This window comes from Scleropages formosus, chromosome 6 (genome assembly GCF_900964775.1).
Source record: "Scleropages formosus chromosome 6, fSclFor1.1, whole genome shotgun sequence".
In the NCBI taxonomy this organism is placed as follows: domain Eukaryota; kingdom Metazoa; phylum Chordata; class Actinopteri; order Osteoglossiformes; family Osteoglossidae; genus Scleropages; species Scleropages formosus.
This window is the reverse complement of record NC_041811.1, coordinates 33910863-33923579: the sequence shown is the minus strand read 5'-3', so window position 1 is coordinate 33923579 and position 12717 is coordinate 33910863. Positions and strand designations below refer to the sequence as shown.

The window sequence follows — 12717 nt, the reverse complement described above, 5'->3', positions numbered from 1 at the left end:
GGATTGTAACATTTTTCTGCAGTAGTGCTTCAGTCCTTGAAAAAGTATACATTACATTTATTCATTTAGCTTATGATTTTTTCCAAAAGCAACTTAGCGTTGAGATACCTACAATTATTTACTCATTTATACAGTTGAGTCATTTTTACTGGAGCAATTTAGGGTAAGTACCCTCCTCAAGGATACTATAGCTGGAGGTGGGATTCAAACCTGTGACATTTGGGTCTGAAGGCAGCAGCTCTAATTACCATCCTACCAGCTGCTTTCTCTGGATAGTTTATGTGGATGGTTTACACAACTGCGGTTCAGGTTGAAATCAAGCAGTGTCCAATCATGTTGGTTGCATGGACTGTTTGTGATTGTTAAATATTTTTAATAGTTTAGATGTTACCTGAATCTCATAACTTGAATTACAGTAAGGAGGCTGTAGCAGTGTAGTGTATGAGAGACAGTAACTCATGTTAACCTCTGTAGAGCTGACACCAGAGCAATGTGTCACCAACAGGCAATGTGTCAGCAACTTTTTTTGGCAAGTGTATGTACTCTGAGTCCCCTGGGACTTCAATGAAGTATGTGAGAGGCCTGAGCCATATTCTTTGAATCACCTCTTTCTTCTGTGTTGAGCAATATTAACTGCTGCAACAAAAAAAATCTTTGAATGGTGAATTCGTATGATTATTATCCGTTTGGCTGATGTCTTGCTGGCAAAGTTTGCAAAGTATGCTTTGCACCAATCGTCAGCTGTTGTGTTTACAGATTTAAACTTTGAGTAAAGTGTGCCATTTAATCTTTCACATCAGATTTACCATTCTCTACTTTAAGGAGTGGAATATGGGCCCTTTTGAACTAAAAGTGTGGATTTACACCAGTCTCATTCTGTGTGGGCCAAGAGTGGTTTTAAAGGGCCAATGAAGCAACCAATATCAGTAGTAGGGGCACTGGAGGACTATGTTTGGAGGACTTACACAACATGTATAATTAATTACTTGGGTGTAGGCACCAAATTTTGTACTACTGTTTGGAGGTACATTCATAGCAATGGTTTTAAGTGCTTTACCTTTATGTAAAGATTACTTAGAATGGTAAAAGTTGTTTTGAGGAGGGGAGGAGTATGTGACATAGGGTACTGCTGAGTAATTCTCTAATGGTGAAAAGGGGGCTTGATGGATGTGCTGGTAGGCCAGTTGGAAAGGTCTTTGATCTTTCCTTTATGACTCTCCTGCTGTTGACAGAGCAGAATACTTTTTGCTCTGGTGTTAGGATGCTGAATTTCAGATTGGTGTACAGGACTTTTTGAGCTATCGCTGAAGACCAGGCCAGTAGCACTACTTCCTGTAAAGATACAACTAAAGACAGTGTGCATGCTGTTGTTGGTGCAGTGCTGTCTGGACCTGTGAGATACGGCCACTGGGCAGGATGAAGGCCTGTAATTTTGCTGTAATAAACAGAGCCATGTTGATGAGCAGCTGAGTGAGCCTCGATCAATGTGTGCACAGTGTGAAGCTCTGCAGTGGTGCCAGTGCTCATCTCTGGGGCTAAGTGGCTTGTCAGCACTCCAAAATGAGTATGGGAATGCCTGTTTGCTGTGTGCTGACACAGTCACAAGGAGCCCATCTCCATTTGCACCAGAAGTGATTAATAGCCAGTTGCCATGTTGCCTCCTAGGACACCCCACTATACCTGAGCTTGTCAAGGCAGCCCCTAGAGTGCAAAGGTCAGTGTTATACTCAAAGTCAGTGTTCAATTGTCTGGTTAAGTCTTCAGCCAAGAGCAGAGGACTGATGATTTCAGAGCTGATTGGATTGCCCATGTTATGTAACTTGGTAACTCCTAGTTTAAATGCAGGAGTTGAATGTGTTGCATGTGTCCTATTTCATCCTTCAGTAATGGGGGCATTATGTAAATGTATCCCAAATGAAAGAAATGCTCTTCAACTCTATTTTGAAGAGGAAACATGGGTTTTTTTTTTTTTGTTTTTATCTGGTGTACCCTGTGTGTGGGCTGCCGTGGGCAGCTGTTAATGTCATGCTTTATACCTGATGCAGGTTAGATTCAGCAAGCTAAATGTTAGCTTAGTCTAGATTCAAGATTGTCTGTTTTGAACACTTTGGATTCTAAACTAATTACATTTGCTCATAAAATTAATGATTTGAAAACCTGGTACATGTATATAAAGTCATTGAGAAATTAAGTCAAATGTTTTTGATAACCTAAGTTTTGTGCATGGTTTCATATTGCTTTCAAACTAGTCTCCTGTAAGTGTCTCTTTCCTCATCAGTCTTGATTTCTCACTATACCTGGGCTTTGCATCTCTAGGCCCCCAGTACACATTGGCACAAGACCAGAGTGGGTGCTCCAAAACTGAGATCACTTCCTTTTCACCAAGGTCATTAGAGCCATGCATAACTTTGTCCTGGTGTCCAAGGCTTAAGGTTGCCAAAATCAACAGAACATAATGTGACCCAACACCACCCATGGTTGCATCGCCTGTGAACCCTCCACCAGGAATGTCTACCTAAGAGTAAAACAAAGCTTCACTTTTTGATTTCATTACAAACTTGGTGAGAATTAATTACCCACTGAGCTACTGACACATGCCCTAAGAGACACATTTTTATACAGTTCTTGTGCGCGTGGCAATTGCAGTTCATTCCTTTATTTGGGAAGAGGGGTATTTTTATGGTTGCATCTAGGCTTTAGGTATTCAGTGTATGTACTTGTATTTAATTCCCATTTGACATACCTGTATATTTTTGTTCTCTGGACTAATGTGGTCCTGTACAAACTGTGGCTGGGAATAATTGTAGACTTGTTCCAACACTTTTGCATCTCTCTCTTCAGGTCCTTGCCTGGTTTGAAGAAGGAGAAGAGACCATAACAGCATTTGTGGAGCCTTTTGTAATCCTGTTAATTTTAATAGCCAATGCCATTGTTGGGGTGTGGCAGGTAAGAGAAGTAATCAGTTTTAATGGCTTATTATTCATCCTGTTTTCCATGTTGGAGCCACATTGCAGTCCACTTTCCAACTGCTTTGAATTCTCATTTACAAAGGACTCTTAACTATAGAACATATATAACAATGTAATTACACAATACTTAGGAACAATGGAAATGGCTTTCCCCAGCTTGCCATGACCTGCTGTTCTTGATGGGATTTACTCTTCTATAGAGTTCCCTGAGTGACTCATCCCTGCAAGGTTCTTTCCATGGTCAGCAACCAAGTCTATCACTAATGATGCTGTTGGGTAAACAATTATTGCCAACACAGCTGCCCAAGAAAGATGTTATATCCCTTATAATAGTATTAAGGAATGTTTTTGTGTCCAAGTTTAAAAAATGAGGTATTGTTCCAAATGTGTTCAAGTTTAGATTTCTTAGTACAGCTTTTATAGTCTATTTGTGATTTGTATGATGCAACTTTGAGTTAACTCAAAGTTGCATCATGCATGTAATCTTAAGTGAAGATGTATTTCTCCAAGTTTATTTGACATGCTGGTGTTAGTCAGCCATAGCTTTGAATGCAAGAAAAAAGTTTTCAAATGTGTAGTATTGCATAATGCTTCCTAATTTCAGTGTCACAAGGATGACATTTAGGTCACTTCTGTGGCTTTACCTATAGTTGTGTGAAAGCTGCAGACTCAGGAACTCAATGTGTGGTATGCTGCTAGATTTTATTAGCTAATTTCAGTGATCCATGCATCTAATAAAATTCAGTGAAATGGGTAGCATGGTGGCACAGCAAGTAGCTCTGCTGTCTCTCAGCGTCTGGGTGGTGCAGGAGGATGTGGGTTCAATCCCCACTCAGTCTGTGCGGAGTTTGCATGTTCTCCCCGTCTCTGTGTGGGTTTCCTCTGGGTGCTCCAGTTTCCTCCCACAGTCCAAAGATATGCTGTTCAGATTCACCCATAGTGTGTGAGTGGGGATAGCTGGTACCTCCGGCTGTAGTACCCTTGAGCAAGGTACTTTCCCTGAATTGCTCCAGTAAAAAAATTACCCAGCTGTATAAATGGGTAAATAATTGTAACCTTAACATTGTAAGTTGCTTTGGAGAAAAGCGCCAGCTAAATGAATAAATGTGAGTGACACAGAGAGTGTTCCACTGATGTATGGATGAGTGACCCAGTGTAAGTAGTGTATCTAGCAGTGTATGTCACCCTGGTGAATAAGGGTGTGTGGGCTGATAACACTACACAGTATCCAGTGGAAGTTGCTTTGGAGAAAAGCATCTGCTAAATAAATGTCAAATGTGCTTTTTGTTAGCATACTGTAAACACTTGGGTTTTTCTAATAGAAGAATGATGAATGCCAATGTTGAAGACGCTGTTGTCCATTTGTACACACTAGGGGCAGAAATCTTACAGCAGTTTTAGGTGTTGAATTTGTATTTTTAACTGCTTTTGTATTCAAAAGCCCCAAGGAGGACCATGAAACCTCATATTATTCCAGCCATTTATGTGCACCTTTTAAAATGTCAGTCTCTGGCCATTTCACCATTCTCAGTGTAATGAAGAACTATAACTGCGTCCTCTAACTCTGACCTCGTTTCCAGTGTGAGGCTCTGACTTGTGACAAACTGTTCAGAATGAAAGTTGTTTCTCTAAATATTTATGGCCTTTTCTGACTAAAATAGAGCTGTAAAATTTGGGTTAGAAGTAGGTTGCAGTAAGATCACTTGCAGTCTTTCAGAGAACCAGCTGTGATATGTGTGACACTGTTTGGCAGCCTCAACCCCAGATTGCAGAGAGGATAACTGTCCTTGTAGAGGGAACACCAGTGAGAAACCAAGCTGGCTGCATGTGTATGTCTGGGCTCTGTATCAGCTGCCAGACCTTGCCCCTGTTATTGGTGGCTAGTGTGTTTGAGCATGATGCCTCCTTTGTCACATGATTAAACTGTTTCTCACCCCAAGGCTAAAAAGTACCTGCCAAGGGAGGCCTTGCAGAGTGAGTTCTTTGTCCGAAATCTTAAATCTCAATGGGAAAGGCAAGAGAATTAACGCAGCTGAAAATAGGGCTTAGAACTAGGTCATTGACTGGTTCAGATTTTTAAAATTTAACAATGTTAGAAAACCAGCTTCTAATAGGAAAACGTGTAGACATGTTTACAAGGACACATTGATTTGTACAACATGCAAATTATATTTGTGTGTGTGTATATACAGCCAACCCCACAAATTTCTTACAAGCAGTTTCCTGTAAGGGAATGATGCCTCACCCTTGTGAAACTGCTGTAGCATAGATGCATGGGAATTGTCAAGTAAATCTAATCCTCAGAAAACTTGGATCTAAAATTGCAAATGCTTCAACTATCATTTTACACTAAGGTCTGAGTAATCAGTCCTGCCTTCTGCCTGTTTATTTCTATGATACTTATTTTAACATTCAGATACATTTTCCCAGAGGGTGCATTCCAGATTCATAAACGGATGTGTTTGCCCATGTCTACACATGGATGAGTATTTCTTACCCAAAATTTTCTGGTGTGCATTTGAATCATCTAGTAAAAACACTGAAATGATGCAAAGTCACCTATTTAATCCTCAGTGATGCTTACTGTAGCAGCAACCTTTGTTGTTTTCATGGAATGTGCTACTAATTAATGTTTGGAAAGATCAGGTTGACCACAAACAAATCCTTGCCTTAAGTTCATACTATACCTTGCAGAGTCCTAGATGTATTGTAGTAATTCACAAGAAACTGTCAAAGCTAATAGCTTTGTATTTTGGTTTTCTCATATCTTAAGGCAAAAGGTCATTGTTATGTACAGTATTTGTGTCATAACAGCATAAGTATTTGTGAACTGCTCATAACCAAGTCAAGCAATGTGGTGGGAATTTCTTAGTTAACATGCATTTTAGCTTTTGCTTGACCTTGGACGTAAAGCTTCTTTTTATCAAAATTTAAGAAGCGTAGCGTAATCGTTCAGAATGAATAACTTTTCTCACCCCTCTTTTTGTGACCTTTTAATATTTGAAGATACAATGCTGACCTTTGGGCACCTCCAGCAGCTTCCTATTAAAATGCATGCATACTGAAGTGCTCACAGGATGTAGTTCTCAAGTGGGGATTGTCCTACCTGCCATGCCTCTTCTACAAGTAGAGTAGCAGTTTGGACCTATAGGTTGCCTGTTCAAACCCCACATGTGGTTATTGCTGTTGTACTTCTGGCCAATGTACTTGCCCTGAATTGCTCTATTAACAATACCCACCGGTATAAGTGAATCAGTTATGATAAGTCAGATGTTTGAACTGAGTTAAATCAACTGAGCAATAAAATGATGATTCTAATAAGTTCAGCCTGAACAACATGCAACTACCTATAAAACCCATGCTGCTAGTGACGTATTAATCTTTGTGCAGCGCTTGGACAAAGACTTGTGAACTGTATTGTTCTGAGAGAGAGAATGTGCTAGTCATGTTACATTTCAGGTACTGGCCTTCTTTTGGCCCTAATGAGTTTTAGGGCTTATACTCACTATCCCTCTTTTCAAAGAAGTCTGAAAACAAACTTTTTCCATTGATAAAGGAGTCCAACCAGGAAGGGTTGCACCTAGAGATGCTAAAATTCTTAGTTTCAATGGAATAATGGAAAAGAGACAATTTTTTTTTTACCAAGAATCATTCATAGAAAATAAATTAATACCAATTCAAAAACATTAGCATTAATCTTCTCTGGCAGTTGTTGTCTTTTGGCTTTTTTTTTTTCTTTTTTTTATCAGACTGGTACATTGGCCAGGATGGGATAGGGGTTACCTTTTTAATAGTTAATTCCCCTGACTGCCTTGTTAAGCCCCCATGCCTTGGACAGTATTCACCCTTGAATCTGTTCTAATTAATTCTTCAATCTTACAATCTTATAATGACCCCACCCCCACTTGTAGTGTGATGGAAGGCATGAGATGCCCTGGGTGTTAAACTGTGCTGTTTATTACACAGGATTTATTGCTTCACTTGACAAAACACAGAGGTTAATTATCTTTGTTTGGAGACTTTCAACAATATAAATCAGGTTTGCCTTCATGTGATTAGTTCAAATGCCTTTGGTTAGAGGAAAAACTAAAACTAGTCAAATAAGTTTAGTCAGTATTTTTTTTTGTGTGTGTGTGTGCAGCTTGGGGTCTGCTTGGCTTCCACCTGTGGCCTTGGTAAGGCTTCCAAAATGTATTAACTACTTTTTGCTTTGTAAGGTTTATTTAATTGCTTAGAGATTGCTTTTGTCTTAGGCAACCTTTTTTTCACCCATTTAAAAAGCTGGATCATCTACTGTCATTTAGCTGAAGCTTCTTGCCAAAGGAATTGATGGCAGACCTGAACTGATATCCCTTAGATAAGTGGCCAGTGGCCACTGATGTGATTCAACATGTATGTTATTGAAACTAGAATTTGATATTTCGGTCCACCATAAGAGCTGGATAATATTATTTTACACAACAAACAGCTGGGTAAGACAGAGTTGGACAGAGTGAAATGGTTGAAGCATTAATTGAATGTTTTTGTTTCAAAATTTTTACTAAATGCAGAATGACAGGAACATTTTCCCTGCCCACTGACCTGTCTGGTGTCACTGGCAGCCTTCCAACAGAGTAAATGCCAAGTGTCTGTAGAAATGGATGAGTGAGGCTCTCTGCAGGATTGGATTGAATTGAAGACTTTGTTGTTGTACTGCTGATGAAATTATAGAATGATGTTTAATTTGACCTCGGTCTTGGAGACAACCATCTGTACTCTAAACAACATGTAATAGTTGTAATAACTAATAGTTTAGCTGAGAATGTAGTACCTTTTCACATTTAAGAGTAATGCTGGAACTTGACTTAATATTATGTTAAAAGTCCTCAGCTAATGTGTTCACTCTAAATTGTGTGATGCACTCAGTTAAATTGGTTTAATAAAATGTAATTAGGAGCTCAGTTAGCTAAAACATGGGAATCTGCTAGGACTAGAGTTGAAAAGCTCTGGTCCAGTTTATAGGTGTTCACTTCTGGTCCTGGAGTGTAGCACTGTCCAAATTTTTCAGCTCACTTTGGAAAAATTAGCAGTTTCATTACTGAGAGAATAATATGGAAAATTCTTTAAATTGATCAAATTCTTAAAGGCTCAGTCAAAATCCTGCTGACAGGAGGAGTAACCACAAATGAAGCCACCACCTGCTCCTACATGGCTCAAACTTTTCATCCAAAGGCTGGATGCTAGAGTGCTCCATGCCTCTCTGCTGCATCTTGAACCTGCCATAACTCTTCTCTGCACTGCAGGCATTGTCACAACAATGCTGAAACTGAGATCTCTTGGAAAGTTATGGTGAGGGAGTCAGTCTTCTGCTATAAACAATACTGCATATGTTGCTATTTTTGGGGTTGTAAGTCTGCCGGTGATCAGTGGAGATGGAGAATGTTGTCCTTTAAGAATATCTGATAAGATGTCAAGGGTTGTTTTCTTTTATTTATTCCCCCCCCTTCCTCTTCCAATAAAAGGACTGGTATGTTTAATAGTTTTTTTTAATGCTGAATGAGAAGAAAATATATGAAGGGTTTTTGCGTAAGCAGAAGAGTACCGTGTTCGGTAATTTGTCCAGTGCAGTTTCACAGTGCCATACTCTTTACAGGCCCTTAGATTTAACCACAAGCACAAAAAATGTGCAATAATTTTATCTCTGGTAATTTTTTTGACATTTTCAGAACACAAGTTTCATCACATCTATCAACCTGTACAAGGCATTTCTTGTGGAATGCTCAAAACTCTCTGGTCTGCACTCTGCAGGGGCGAGCGTAGTTAAGAGAAATGGTGACCCATGGTTCAAGTCATTTCCTCAGCGTGCGAGGCCAGGCTGAGCTTCTCATGAAGTGAATCCGGCCACCTTAGTAAACTTATAGTTCCCACTGAGGGAATTTCTGAGCATGCTTTATACACAGAGGTTTGCTTTTTTTATTACAATTTAAAAAAAAAAAAAAAAAGCAGTCTACTGTGAAATGTTTGATCTGAGGTATATACAGATATGACTACAATTAAATGGTTATGTCTGTTAGACAAGGAAAAGCCAAAATCTTAAAGGCTGAATTAAATGCACCCAGCTGTGAATTATGAAACTGTTTATGTTGTTCCTACTTCTGCTTTTAAATTCACCAGGGTCCATTAGTAAAGCTGAAGTATCAGTTTTGGGGAAAAATATTAACTGCAGTTTCAGAAAAGGTGTCCATCTGTATAAGTCGTTTAGGATAAGCATTCTCAAAACATTCAATAAATGGTTTGGGTTCTGTTTATTAATGATTAAACTGTAGAAAAGCAGACTTGGATTCAGATGTTATTCCTTCCTTGCTCTTCAGGAAAGAAATGCAGAGAATGCCATTGAAGCACTCAAAGAATATGAGCCTGAGATGGGAAAGGTGTACCGACAGGACAGAAAGAGCGTGCAGAGGATCAAGGCCAGGGACATTGTGCCTGGAGACATCGTGGAAGTGGCAGGTAAGGTACTGTAAGAAATGAAAAGCAGTGCAGAGGTTTTTGTTCCTCGAGATTTGTCAGACTGGAAAAGACAATCGGTAAAAACGTTTGCTGCTTGAAAAATTATCATGATGTGACCGTTTTCAAGACTACGGGTTAGAAAAAACTCGCCATTCTTTGAATTTTAGTAAAATTCAATGCAGTGACTTTAGGTTGGTGGGGAGCCTGTTACACCAGTGCAGAGAACAATCTTTTTGATTTTAATTGTACTTAGGCAGCAAACCTGGGTCAAAAGCTTTTCATTAGGGCATGCTAAGGGGAAGAGCTGCTGTATGGAACAGCTTTGTTTTGATTCATCAGTGCTCCTGATCTTTGAAAGGGATTGAAAGCATTTTTTGATTGAAAGCTTTTTGTGATGAAAATTTAAAAGTGTGACTGTCAAATGGCCTGCTGTTTTCTTCTGTGATGCCTTAAATCTACAATCCACAGGAATACCTCACAGGTGACTGGTATAGGTACTTTTTGGCCCTATAGCTCTGAAGCTGCAACCGTAATTGCCGGAGTCAATGCTTTTAGGTTTTTTGGTTAGCTACAGAAGGCTCTTGGTGGTGAGTGAAGAAATAACTTGACCAGGTGAAGACACACACACACTGTCTGAACCGCTTGTCCCAATCGGGGTCGCGGGGAGCTGGAGCTGAACCCGGCAACACAGGGCGTAAGGCTGGAGGGGTAGGGGACACACCCAGGACAGAACGCCGGTCTGTTGCAAGGCACCCCAAGCGGGACTCGAATCCCGGACCCACCGGAGAGCAGGACCCGGTCCAACCCACTGCACCCCCCCCCCCCCCCCCCCCCCCCCCACCAGGTGAAGAAATCCCCCATAATACACCTAAGAAATTAACTGGGTCATGGACAAGCTATTTAGAGGTAGAGATGCTTGTAGCACATGAAATAAACAAAAAACACCACACAGGGTTAAAGGCAATTGTTTCACTGGTGGCAGGTACTCATGAATATTCATTATCTGACAGCAGTAGGATTCTTACAATCACTATTAATGTTTGCAATTGGTATAACAACCATAAATCAAATACATTTTAGGTTTGCAAGCTCATTTATATTCACAAATAAGCCCAAAGATGGAGAGAGCCTGAGGGTCTTACTTGGCACATGGTGCTTTTTTAGCTAAAGAAAAGCACCTAAAAGAGGCAGATGTTTCAAACGTGAGTTCTGCAGAGATGACGCAAGTGCTGCGTTGCTGCTTCCCATTTCGTGCAAGGGAAAGGTAAATTGGATTAGTAACCTGCAGAATTAACAGACTAGTGCAGAGGGAGTGCTGCCAGGCAGTTGTTGCTTTTACCAGGCAGACATTAGTCATCCCCTGCTTCCTCCACAAGGAGGGAAATAGCACTTCACATTTCCTTTCCTTTTCAAATCCACAACATGAGATTTCACGTTTTCCTTTTTAGAATGGATACCAAAGTGAGATGACTGGGTGGCAGGTAACATTGCTTTTGACCACTCTGCTTTCTTATACGGTTAATGATTAGCTTCGCTCAGTTGATTGATTAGTGAGAGAGAGTGGAGAGGGTGTAGGAAATTCTACCATACAAGCATTATCAGTACTGCCATGCTGACGATGTCCTGAATGTGAAGAGGCTTGGAATGTTCCCTAATTCTCCATGCAGTCTTTGAGGGATAGAGTCCAGTAAGCTTAAGACACTGACTAGGTCTTTATAGCCTGTTTTTAAATGTTGTATTCTGAGAACTCAAGCTGGAAGTTAAATGCACATATTGATTTGCTGGCTTTCAGGATGTCCTGTACTCCTCTCCCATTAGCTGCATCAGTGCTCTTGTCCATGAAGAATGTGAATTTCAGTAGAGGCCTGTGTAATATAGAGATAAATACTCATTTAGTGTGTATTTAGTGAGTATTTTATAAATACTCATTTAGTGTGTGATGAGTGTGCTTAAAGAGTAGTTGGTTCCGCTGAGAGATTATACTAAGTAAAATCACCTATAAAATGTGACCTGTGTGTAAACATTCTATAAGAAATGGCAAAGGGCAATAAGAAACAAAAATTCAGTACTTTAGAAATACACACAGAATATCTGTCCATACAAAAGGGTTATTTTTTCTGGCTTTGAAATGTAAATGGATTGTTTACTTCTTGGGAAAAGCTCTTCAAATCTGTAAAGTTAGTGAGATCATACTTTCTCTGTGCTAGCCTTCTGGAAGCTTTTTGAGTCTGTCTTCTGCCTCCAGGCTCACCTACCAAGCCTTGATGAATTTAGGTTAAGAGCTTTATCTTCAGTCTTGTCTGGTCTTTCACAATAGCTAGTCAGCTGTGGAACGGACCAGTAAAACTGTCTTAAATGCTGGCAGCCGTAATGCTCACATGTGGGGTCATATTTCCTTAGACTGATCACTGCCTGGCCAATTAAGGAATTAAGATGAAGAGTTGATACACAATAACTTTTCTAATCCCAAAATAAATTGCAAAAAACCCTTGCTGGGCTAAAGCATCCATCCAGAGAACAAACAGTGAAACAAGATACTCAGTTGCTATGTGTTCAATGTGAACAGCAGAAAATAGTTGTCTTGTGCAGTTGTGTAGGGGGAATAAAGTCCTCTGGGTTAGTTTTTGTGTGAATAGTAGAAAAAGGTGGAACTAAAAACATACAACTGTGCTGCATAAACACCTCAGAATTTTTACAGTTAAGGATAGCTAAGTTAGTGTTTGGACTGCATTGTAACTAAATGGGTCAGACAAGCACTCTTTGTTCCTCCAAGGCTCATAATGTAATGCAGCTCATTTTGAGACAAAGCAGGAAATTATTCACTTTTTTTAGGATTTTATAAATACTCAGTTATTTCAATTATGGATTCCCATGTAATATGACAGGAAGAGGAAACTGTCAAACAAGTTGAGTGTGAAATGTGATGTCCTGTTTTTCTGTGATGTCTGCTCTCTCTCAGCAGTGATGGAAAGGCTGCTGATCTCTGCACTTAGCAAAAAAATTTTTCTTGAATGTTTCTTGAAAGATCCACAGTTCTTGGAAATCAGTTAGGGGGATGGGAAAATAAGGATTCAGATTTACATTTACATGTACATTTATTAATTTAGTAGATGCTTTTGTCCAAAGCGATGTACATCTCAGCAAAAGTACAATTTATGCATTACATTAAGAGAGACACAGCTGCAGACATGTGACTCAAGTAAACCTAGTTTGTTGCCTACTACTTGCTGCACCGAGGTTCATCATTCAAGTAGGTGCA

The 12717-nt window shown here is 39.8% G+C and overlaps 1 protein-coding gene across 1 annotated transcript in view; it reads left to right on the top strand.

Moving 5' to 3' along the window:
* The window catches only part of LOC108934934 (sarcoplasmic/endoplasmic reticulum calcium ATPase 2), a 35849-nt gene that overhangs the window by 5112 nt on the left and 18020 nt on the right, over positions 1-12717 (top strand). The window contains exons 4-5 of the mRNA XM_018753165.2: positions 2842-2946; positions 9320-9458. Coding sequence (XP_018608681.1) covers positions 2842-2946; positions 9320-9458 — 244 coding nt within the window. The remainder of the gene's footprint in view (positions 1-2841; positions 2947-9319; positions 9459-12717) is intronic.